General features: G+C 30.3%; 1 protein-coding gene across 1 annotated transcript in view; it reads right to left on the bottom strand.

Moving 5' to 3' along the window:
• Positions 1-1,007: 1,007 nt before the first annotated feature.
• LOC106462054 (neuropeptides capa receptor-like) overlaps positions 1,008-12,093 on the bottom strand; it is a 59,000-nt gene continuing 47,914 nt past the window's right edge. Inside the window, exon 4 of the mRNA XM_013921931.1 lies at positions 1,008-1,723. Coding sequence (XP_013777385.1) covers positions 1,008-1,723 — 716 coding nt within the window. The remainder of the gene's footprint in view (positions 1,724-12,093) is intronic.

Here is a 12,093-nt window from a genome sequence, read left to right as displayed (position 1 = left end):
AACGTTTAAATCAAGCTCTTCATCAGAAACGCCCTTCATTCGTCAATCGGAAAGGTGTTATTCTTCTCTACGACAATACACGTCCACATGCGGTACGTTTGACGCAACACAAGATTATGGAGTTGCGTTGGGAAGTTCTCCCCCACCCAAAGGACACAAACGTATTGAGGAAATTTATCATTAATAATACTTTTAACCTCTTTGGAGCTATAATAGCGTGATGTGATATATTAGGTCGTCAAGAAATTAATGGCGTTTTTTTAGATGAAAAAATCCGAACAACTTGTATATCAAAACAAAACATTTATTAAATGAAATAGTCTCCATTCTTATCAATGATGCTTTCCATCTTACAGTTAAGTTGTTAATGCCCTGATTACAGAAATCACTTGGTTTTGAAGCATAAAACATGTCGATATCCTCTTTAACACCTTCCACATTTGCATACGTTTTCCCTTTAAGATGGTGTTGCAGCGAACGAAAAAGATGGTAATATGATGGTGCCATATCTGGAGAACATGGCACTATGGCAATTTTTGTTCAGTTGGAGGAGCTGATTCTTTTAGTTTTACATTACTCGATGATTCGGTATACCCTACACAATGGTAAAACTTTATGGTACTTCAAACAATAAAAATAACGAATTTCACCTCCAAATTTTCCTTGTTACTTTTTTATTCACATACACCAATGAACCCCGTCACGCTGACAACATGTATAACAATTTAAATAGGTTTAAAATAACCAGATTTTGTAAATATTGTGATTTTCTGGCATGACATATTTGATTATATAGCTTTTTTCAAACATTTTCCTAAACTTCTCTTCTAATATTTTCCTTGTGGTCTCAGCTAGCCTCCTAAATTCATACTGTGATGTTTTTTTCCCTTTCTGACAAATTGGTTGAGGATAATTCACTTCTTTGGAGTCAAACTATGGAATCAAATGTTGGATTACTGGCTAATTTACTAGAGAGTCAAGATAAAGACACATCTGTTCTCTTGGAGTCAAAATGCACCTCGTGTTGTTGGCATTCGGTCAGATTCTCCAACGACATTTGTATCTGATGTAATCGATCTATCAACTGGAATGGACATTATCGGTTTAATCATCTTTGGAGTAAACAGTTTATTACAATTAGCACAATCAACACACTCACCTTCTTCTTCTGAAAGCCTTGCAAGCTGAGATCTAAGAGCTTCATCCAATTCCTCTACCAGTTCCAACTTTTCTATGTCTTCATTTGCTGACTCTGCAGTTGCGTTTCCGCGATCATTGGAAATTACATAATGTTCTGGAAGCACTGTAGATATTCCAGCTGCTGGAGGAAAATGCAATGTGGGTAAGACCAGTTTTTGTGACATCTGGATATTACGACCCTCACCAACATCAACAGAGTCGTACAAAGGATTTCTTATCCAAAATAACGTAGTAGGAAGCCGCTCGGCATTAATCTCAAGTTCTACGTTTCTAAGACGATTGGGTAATTTTCTTTTATTCATTCTTGTATTATTTAAAGGATTATTAAGAGAGGATCGGACGGAGCCTTGGGAACTGTTTTTTCTGTCTTCTAGTCGGTTCCAGCAACACCAGCAGCAACAGCAAAGACACCAAATATTTGGTTGGCCAGTACACAACTTTTCTCTAAACGCCACTCGAAACCGGTTTGACATTACACTGTACAGTATAGGATTTATTGTCGAATTGAAATAGTAGAAACAACCTGCAATGATTATAACAGAAAAAATACGTCAAATGTAAATTCGTAATTGCGTAATACGATAACTCACAGTGAAAATATACTAATAAGACAGTTTCTAGTTTCAATATTGTTTCGTCAATGCATAAATATTATGATTTAAACCATTTCTTTCAAGTTTTGGTACAGTATACATAGTAATCTCATCTAACGATTAAAACATAGATTTTTTCACGAATAGGATCTATTAAGTTTCTTTGTTCTAGATTCTTTTCGTGTCACTTAAAGGTTAATTTGGAATACAAAAGAAATGTATGCAGAAGAAAACATACAAATAAACATTTATACACCACGAAAAAGTAATTTTGATATAAAATAAAATGCTTGTTTGTTCATTTTATAGCAAAGCCACATTGGGTTTTCTGCTGTATCCGCCGCGGGGAATCTAACCCCGGAGTTTAGCACATAGTAAGTCCGGAGACATTTACGATACATCCCAGCTCGACTCGTAATCTGAGGGTCGCGGGTTCGAATCCCTGTCCCACCAAACATGCTAGCCCTTTCAGCAGTGGGAGCGTTATAATGTGAGGGTCAATCCCACTATTCGTTGGTAAAAGAGTAGCCCAAGAGTTGGCGGTCGGTGGTGATGACTAGCTGCCTTCCCTCTAGTCTTACACTGCCAAATTAGGGACGGCTAGGGCAGATATAGAATCAAGGGCGCACTCGAAAGCATACATTGGTACATTTGATTGGATGCATTGGTTCACAATAATAATATAATTACTGTGTTTATTCTTTTAAAACGTATATATGAATATAACTTTTGTATTACAGCAGTTATATGATACCTGTGTAAGAACTTTCAAAATCACCTCTGGTATTAGGAAGTATTTTTTAGATCAATGGGGAAAGCACTTTATGTGGTAAGGTATAAAAACTTTTTAAAGTTTTTCTAAAATCCAAATGTTGAAAGAGTTTGATTTATCTCTATAACAAATGAAACTTAAATCAAAGTATATATATGTGTTGTATGTTTGTCCGTTAACTCCTCGCATACTATTTGTCCAATCTCCACTAAACTTGGCAAGATGTCTCCTACGGTCCTCAAAAGTAACACGGAGAGTCAAAATTCTATAAATCCATCTGTCATGCCGATAACTTTGGACATATAATAGTTAGTTTAGATTTCAGAGTAGGTTGGTAGAGATCGTGATGAATAATAAAATCGAATCGGGTATACGCACACTCCACATTTGGTATTGATGGTGCATAAAAATCATAATAATTGGCTGAAATTCCACATTACGTTTGCTTGGTTGTCTAGGAGACACATTGACGCAACATCACCAAGTTTTGTCCAATCGGAACCCTCAGCTACAACTCTATAATAACCCACATGGTTTAGTTGAAGCATATTTCAAATTTGAAAATGCCCAGTTTTTAGAGCGATTCTTGAGCTTAACAAGGTAACAAGGCTAAAATCATAAAGACAGTACAAATAGAAAACCCCGAAATCTCTCTCTATATATATATATTAAAAACGAAACTGTATATCTGTCTGGCCGTTAATTCGTATACTATTTAACCAATCTTCACCAAACTTGGCATGGTGACGCCTACGGTCTCCAGAAGTAACAAAAAGGGGTCAAAATTCCCACCAGGTTTCCCACAAAAAAGGCGCACATTTGATTTTACCATGCAACTTGCAACATGTAACCTATTTCTGTATTTTTCTATAATATTGTAACACCGTCCATTTCTTTTGTCTAAACGGTGGGAAATTCTACTGTCAAAGAAATCTTGAAAGCTCAAGAAACTTTATTGTGACAGAACCACTTTTCTAAGTAAATTTTGCTAATGATCAATATATCTCCCTTTTTCAATGTAAGGCCGAATATACGGCTCGCTTTACCGTAATGTTTTCAGGTTTATGTTTAACGGTGCTTCCACGAGCCAGGTTCCCAGGATTTGGGCCCGATGGCAGACCTTAATATATTACATCATTCCGGATTGAGCTAAAACCCTATTTTTAACATGTTCAGGTTTAACTAAAGTTTCACACAAATATTTACGAAAACATTCGCAGATTTAGTGACGCTATCGCAAGTTTTTGACTCCCATAGTACGCAGTAGTAAATTTATTCTTTTTGGTGGACGTCCACCTTAGAAGATGTACCTGTGGTGTTTTTTGTTGACTTGCCTTCTCGGCCTCTTGGCTAAGATCAAGCGTAGTTTGTTGTGTTCTTGGCTATTTGTTAGCGTTCTTGTTCTTTGTTTTCAGTGTAGATACGAAGGCCTTTATCTTGGCGTCATTGGGATAATTATCATCACCTTGGTATTATTATTCTTGAACTCCACAAGAGCCTCAGAAGTATCGCTAGACATTTCATCTTCATCGCTCGCCAGTGGTTTGGTTTGTTTTGAAGTTAAGCACAAAGCTACACAACATACTGTGCTCTGCCCACCACCGGTATACAAACCCGGTTTCTAGCGTTTTAAGTCCGCAAACATACCACTGTGCCACTGGGGAGGGGTGGGGGAAGCTCTCCACATTTCCACATTTTACTTTTCAAAACTCTATTCAATATTTTAACAATTTGAGCTTTAACATCGCTTTTAGTTGTAAACCAGGGAATAGTTTGTACATTAAATAATTTGAGTTTCATCATTAACGAATTATTTTATTTTATCAGTTTGAATTTTTTACGGCTTCCCCTCTTTAAAAATGACTTTGAATGTTTTTGTTATTTCTTTTCCCATTTTAACTTTGATTGGAACTAATTCTGCTTGCCATTGATCATCAGTTAGTTTTACGAAAATCTTCGTTTAAATATATATCTAATTGGTTTGTGTTTTGTATATTCATCTTGCTGATGTAAAACTTCTATCATTTCTCTTAAGGTGACTGAGTTATATTTTTAATGCTTATATGCCGCTGAAACCTCTTTCTGGAACATAATATGTTTCATTATTTTTTTTAATTGAGAATTTTTTGCACCAAAAACTTTACATATTCCTTTAATAGTATATCTTCCATTTTTTAAATCTGAATATTGTTTGTTTCAGTTTTTGTTTTGCATCATAACAGATGAAATACCAATACTGAATGACGTAAAGTTGAATTTTCAATAGCATTCATCTTTTCTATCAATTGTTGATCAGTTACATGTCTATCAGCTGTAGCGTTTGCTTTACTATAAGCAATATCATGTTTCTTATATGTTATATCCACACTGTTGACACCACGATCACCTCTAGCTAGATGTTTAGTAAAGGGTTCACAGTATTGAAATTCGGGTAACTGCGTTTCAGGGGGATTACATTTATCTTGCATCCAGCCAACCAGATCACCTCCTCTCATTTATACTCATTTAACTTCGCTTGTTTAATGTACTTTTCTCTTGGAAGTATTCTAATCTTTGTATGAAATCATTCTTCTTTAAGTCAATTTCTTCTTTAGTAATATGTTACATTTAAGTAAACTTAGCATCTCTTTGTAAAAGTTGTAAGATCTTTTATATTCTTCTTTCTTAGCAGATATGTTTGTATATGTATCATTTACTTCAGTTATACCCGCTCCTAAACTTAATGCTGCTAAAGGAACAATAGCAAATGCTGTAAAGCCGGAAGCGCTGAATGGGAATTTAAAATTTATAATAACTATAGTAATATTAGAATATAATTTATAACTTCTCTGATATACAAATACTTTCTTCTCTAAATACTCCTCCATTTATTTATAACTGTTTAAAATTCTTTCTATATCTCATTTTAGGAGATTTAAGATCTAGTAATAAAAATATATTATTATTTAATAGTTTGTTTGTATATTTGTTTAAATTCATTAATACCCTTAGATCCATCAATTTTTCTAATGATATGTTTTATTTCTCTATACAGAAGTTTGAAAGATGAAATAATTACAGTTACTTCTCGTATCAATTGGAGTTCAATCATAAGAATGTAATAAATAAAATGATGTATTTTTCTTTCTTCCTGTGATAAAATGCAACTATTTTGTTTCTTTTCAGTTATACAACCATCAAACACAACAAGGTTATATTCACTGGGCCTAAGCTATCAACATCTATCATATCTTCTAAGTTATTAGAGCATGATGTTTCTTTCTTTAATTTTTATATAATTGTATTATTTCCTTTTTCTTATTTCGATCTTCGATGAATTGTAAGACATCTATATCATCAAATATTGTAAAATGCTCTTGTAATTTTACATATTTAGGTTCTCCTATATCTTTTGCACACAACTATAGATTATCATAGCTTAATTGATCATAGATTGCGTTTAACAACAAACTAGGTTTCCACAATAAGATTTTTCCACAATTAATTGTCGAAATGGATGTATATGTAATAAAGGATTTCTATTAAGATTCTCAAACTTTTCTGGTTCTGTGTAATCTTTAATATTTATCACTCATTTATCTATAAGATGGATACCTTTAATTATTAGCTAAGCTATAAGTTAGATCATTTTAACTGTAAATAAATGATCAGTGAAAGAGATAAAGAATATATTAATATACTAAAACGACTATCGCAACAAAACAAAGAAATAAAGAAGAATGAAGCAGAAGCTTTTGATAAAGTAAAATAAGAAGAGTCAATAACAGTTTCATAATTCAGTAATTCAAAAATGGAATCTCAACTATTCCTCTAGAAACGAGAAGAGCTATAGGAGATGTAATAAATTCTATCTAAGAATCTAAGTTAGCCATCGAAGAACCCAAAACAAAATATATTGTTAATTTAAACGAAGGATTAAATGTTTCATATTTAGAGCAACAATAATTTATACTACCATTCGAATTAATTAATAAACCCGATTTAATGGAAGAAATGATTGGAAAAGCGAGAAAAATAAATCTTTGGGATAGTTAAAAAAGCTCAAACAATATAAAAATTAGAAAAAAATAAGTACGTATCCAAGAAGAAGAGGAATATGTTAGAAGAATTTGAAAATTAAATGAAGAGACAATAGATCATATAAAATTATATCTCTAAAAAATAAGTCTTGAGAGGTACGTCTAAAGTTATAAAAATAAGTGGTGAAGGATTAATCAATGAATTAGACAAACTAACTGATAAGTTAATAGCAGAAAATACTACTAAAATTACATAATCAAGCTGTGCATATATTAGACGCATTACACAAAAAATGAGTGATAACAGATGATGAAGTCGAAGAATAATACAGAAGTTTTTAATATGTAATAAAGGAGTTGTATTGTAGTGAAAATTTAAGTGATGCTCAGAAAGATAAATTGAAAACAGCATACATAAAACCAATAATATGTTTCACTTCAAATAGATAAATACCTAATCATCAAATGTTTTGACAAAAACACAAATTAAACAGATACAAGATGGAAAGAGGATTACAATATCACAAACACAATTAAAACGAAATGGAGACTTATTGCTTATTTTGATCCTCTTATTAGTAATGATTGCTAATGGAGCAGCAAGCGGATTAAGCACTTGGGGTTCGACAAAAATAATGGATAAATTTAGTGAGTCTGGTTGTAAAAAAAAAGCAATTTAGGGGAAAAGGGGTGGTTCAAAATTACGAAGTATCACAATAAGTAATGAAAATATAGAACAAATAATGAAAAAGGTTTTAGAGGCGTTTATCCTAGTGATCTGTTAGCTAAGAAGATGGTACTCATTGGGTTTGTTATTACAATGATATAACCTATAATTTTGTTGAATCTTTCAATTATTATGAAGAATTCTCTAAGATTTCGAAGAATATTCAAGATTAAGTTACAAATAAATTAGATAAAATTCGAACTTTCTACAAATGTCAGTAAAATGTGATATTATTGTATAAGATATATAAAAGAAAGAAATGCCGTTCATAGTCCTTATGAAGAGTTATATACAGTTACTCAAATGCAAAGTGATTTCAATGAGAACTATGTTTTAATAAATGAAAATACTAATAGTCTTAGATTCTAAAGATAGCGAAAAGTCAGAGGACTTTACAGTAGAATTTAAAACTCCTACCGATGTAAGTAATGGAAACTATTCTATAGAATTAATATTTATGTCTATGTGGGTATCATGGAACAACATTGGTGAAAGATTTAATGATAATAGTTTTAAGTATTACGATGGAAATAATTTTAAAAAGTAACAATTGAAAATGGTAATTATACTCATCGCGAGATAAAAAAATTTGATAAATTATTTACTGATTCTCTTTTAAAATTTGTCATTCACTTTACAGCTTCAAGGTTTATAATGAAATTAGCTCTGAAGGAAAGTCGTATGAATTATTAGGATTTGAACCAAAAGTTTATTCTAATCAAGATCAGAGACGAAAATATAAATTTAAGATCACTAGATGTGTAGATGACATTTACATTCATTGTGATGCTGCCCCCCAGTAGCACAGCGGTATGTCTGTGGACTTACAACGCTAGAATCCGGGTTTCAATACCCGTGGTGGGCAGAGCTCAGATAGCCCATTGTGTAGCTTTGTGCTTACCATAAAAAACAAACAAAACAAACAAACATTGTGATGCTATCAATGAGGTATTATACAATGATGAGTCTATCAATATTTTATATTCATTTACTTTTTCTAATATACCTGAAAGCTTAATTAAAATTGAAGAAACTAATCCAATATATGCAGATGTTAACAGATCACCTTTTGTTTATAGAATAAAGATAAACATTACAGATCAAAATGATCATTCAATTGACTTGACTAAACATAAAGTTGTTTATAGGCTACTTTTAATGATTATAAATGAATCATAATAATCACCGGTTATTTGTGAAAAATGGAAAATATTGTGGGAAAGGTATTTTGCTATTATATTAATTAAGGTTAAAGACAAAGTTTTAAAATTATTAGCTAAAAAAGGTGGAGAATAAATCTAAACAATTGATAGAAAGTAAATTGAGAAATTACTTAACAAAAAGTCATCAAATATATAACTGATTTTAGGTAAAAAAAATTAAAAAGATTTTAATTTGGAAAGAATAATGGAAAGAATTTGGGATCTAACGAGTGTAACTAATTATTATCAAAATGATATAGAAAGCTTTGAATATATACAACATTGCGCAAATAAGGTGGTTATCCACGAAAAATAGGAGGCTAATTAAAGATATAAATGATAATATATTATCTTCTATCAGCTACATTTTTCCAAAATAAAAAATTACAAAGCAGGGTGGAACTACAATTGATACTGATAATGTAAAGATAATTAATACTAAAAATATTTTTTCAAGGGTTGAATTAAATATTGATAATATTATAATTGGAGAAATTGAATTACCATGTCCAGGGCATCATATACAAGGAATAGTTAATTTTACGAATGATCATAGCACTAGTGAAGTAAGTGATACGTGTTATTATATAGATACTTCAGAAACACCAAGTAAACAAATGGGACAACAACATTGAATGATGAAGAAGATGATAAGGTTAAAATTGGTAAATTGATATCAACATGATGCGTCTTACAATGAAGGTTTTAAAAAAAAGATAAATTCTAACAAAAAGTACTAATCAATTAAAATTATGGATTCCAATTAAACAATACTTTGGATTCTTTAATGATTTTAAGAAAATATATTTCAAATATTGATGTGAAATTTTCTTTCAGGGGAAATAAGAGTAATAATATTATTTGTACAGATATATGTAATAAAAATTATAAAGTTGTTGTTAGCGAAATTTCGTTATGATTACTTCGTATTAAACTCTATGTCGATCAAGAAGTTGAGTATAGTAGTTTTACTCTAAATCCTCAAGCTGATGTTCAAATGAAGCTAAGTGGTGTAAGAATTATTAAAAGTACTGTTCAGAATGGATAAGTGGCACACATATCATAAACACTATAAACGATGGAATTAGAAAAAAATTATATCTTCCCCAATGTCAAGATAAGGAAAATAATCAAATCTGAAACAACATGATTTTCGATAATCTTGATATATTAAGAACATGGGTTCGAATTAATAATGATAAATATTCTACTGAAGGCTATAATGCTTCGTTTAGAGCAGGGGAATAAGATTATGCTAGATATTACTAAGATTTCTTACCAGCTGGGCTAAATAATAATAATAAAACAGAAACTGGATATTTAGTAATCTATACCAATTATGTAAGATTGTATCTAATAATATGTTTAACATTTCGAATCATGTTTTCTATTATAATGTAACTAATTTGAAAATTGATTTCTTCTGGCAATTCAGACAAACTCCAGCGAAGCCGAATAGATTTTATTTCTTATTACTTGAAAAGGAATAATGAATGTTTATAATAAAAGTTTCGAAACTATGAGAACTATTTAGTAATAACAAATGCGTTGCATTATTGGTTTCAATAAAGTAATCTATATAAAAAGGTATTTTAGGATCCTATATGCCCTCCTGGAAATGGATTTAAATTAACTAAAGATAGTAATTATGATATTGATAATAAGCAACTAAAAACGTTAAAGATGTAACTGATAACAATAATGTTATTACTTTATCGCTAATGCTTAGTAAAACCACAATCGATGATAAATCTCTGAATAATATTCTTAATAGAAATAATGATATTTTATATGTACCAAAAGAATTGCCATTATTTAATGATAATTTTGATGCTGATAATAGATGTATTAAGAGTGTTTTGAAACCATAAGAAAATGTATGAAGAAACAAATTTTAGAAGAAAATAGAAATAAAATTTGACCAATTCGAAAATTTTAATAAAACATTAGAAACTAATACAAGTGAATTAGAAAAAAATCGAAATAGTCAATTGATACTGTTGATTTAAGAATTAATGCTTTTAATACAGAAACTGCGAGTAGATTACAATATTTGGAAAATAATATATTAATACTGAATAAGGATAAAATATTTGATGCAAATAAAAATACTATAGAAAAGTTAATAGCACTGATAAATTAAACTGAAGCAGTCAACAAAAAGTATGTACATAAAATATTGGAAAATGATATAAGAGAATTGATAATTACACAAGTGAATTAGAAAACAAACTAATAGATACTCGTGACGTTAATACGGAAAAAATACAATATTCAGAACATAATTTATCAATAGAAAATAATGCGAAAGTAATAGAATTATAAATTTCGGTGATCCTTCTGCAGAAAACAATGCTGCAATAAAATCTTACGTGGATAATATATCTAGGACATTCTCTGCTATTGGGATGTTATACAATAATAATATTTCTTTTATGAAAACAATTGATTCTTATTTTATTGATACGAATATAGTACTTAAAGAATACGCATATTTAAAAGTTATTGTAGGACTTGCAGAACGAGTGATATAATTTTCTTTTAAATTTAAAACTATAATAGAGAAATAGGAACATTTCAAATTCAAGAAAATACTCATTTATCAAAAATTATTATTATTAAAGCTTATAAAAACAAAAAGATTGAGATAATTTCCGATACTTTTATTCTATTCAAGTCATCTCTCGTATTTTTAGAAATGCAAAAATGTATAGATTATATAAGTGAACGTGAATCAATGGATGAGTTATTAAAAATGAAAAAGATAAATTATCGAATGATCAAATATAGGATGATTTTTCCAATATAAAAATGGAAACAGTAGAAAAATTTAATACTATTCAACAAAATATTGAAACTCGTAAGCTACGTGAGCTAGAATATGGTGCTAAATACTCTATCTCTGAATTAAAAATAATTAAAACCCAGTTTGGTAAAAAAAATTGTAGCTGCATTAATGAATGACAACTGTGGCGAATTCCAAATATCTTTACCTGATCGATTTAATAAAAAGTTAACTAAGAATGATATTAAGACAATATATAAAATATTTTCCTTGTTTATAAAGGAATAAAAGACTGTGGAAATAATAAGGGTCATTATCTTTGGATTTGGTGGTTTTTAAAATTTTTTTGATGTGTTTAAATATTTGCATTTTTCGAAGTTTTGTTTCGTTATTTTGTGATACTTTTTGCTATTTTATGGTGTTTTTAAAATTTTAATTTTTTTGAATTTGTTGACATTTAAGTGGGTAGTAGTAGATATCTATATATATGTGATTTTTTTATGTTACTTGCATGGGAATAAGTATTTTTCGAAGGTCGTCAAGAAATTAATGTCGTGTTTTGGAACACTTTCATTGACCACCCCAAAAAAAAACCTACATCACGTATAATAATAAAACGAACCGCCTAAACGTCACTTTAGGGTAAGTGTAACCTATGTAATGTGTAAAGTTTAGTATACTCTAATCCCTTATAGTGATGGCACACGACGAGACACACATTTGGCATGTAATGCTGTTTGTATCCATAAACAATATCAAAGAAGTTTATGGAAATGTTTGGAACGTTCGTAAGTG

This window comes from Limulus polyphemus, unplaced genomic scaffold (genome assembly GCF_000517525.1).
Source record: "Limulus polyphemus unplaced genomic scaffold, Limulus_polyphemus-2.1.2 Scaffold1083, whole genome shotgun sequence".
NCBI lineage: Eukaryota > Metazoa > Arthropoda > Merostomata > Xiphosura > Limulidae > Limulus > Limulus polyphemus.
This window is presented reverse-complemented; position numbering and strand designations above follow the sequence as displayed.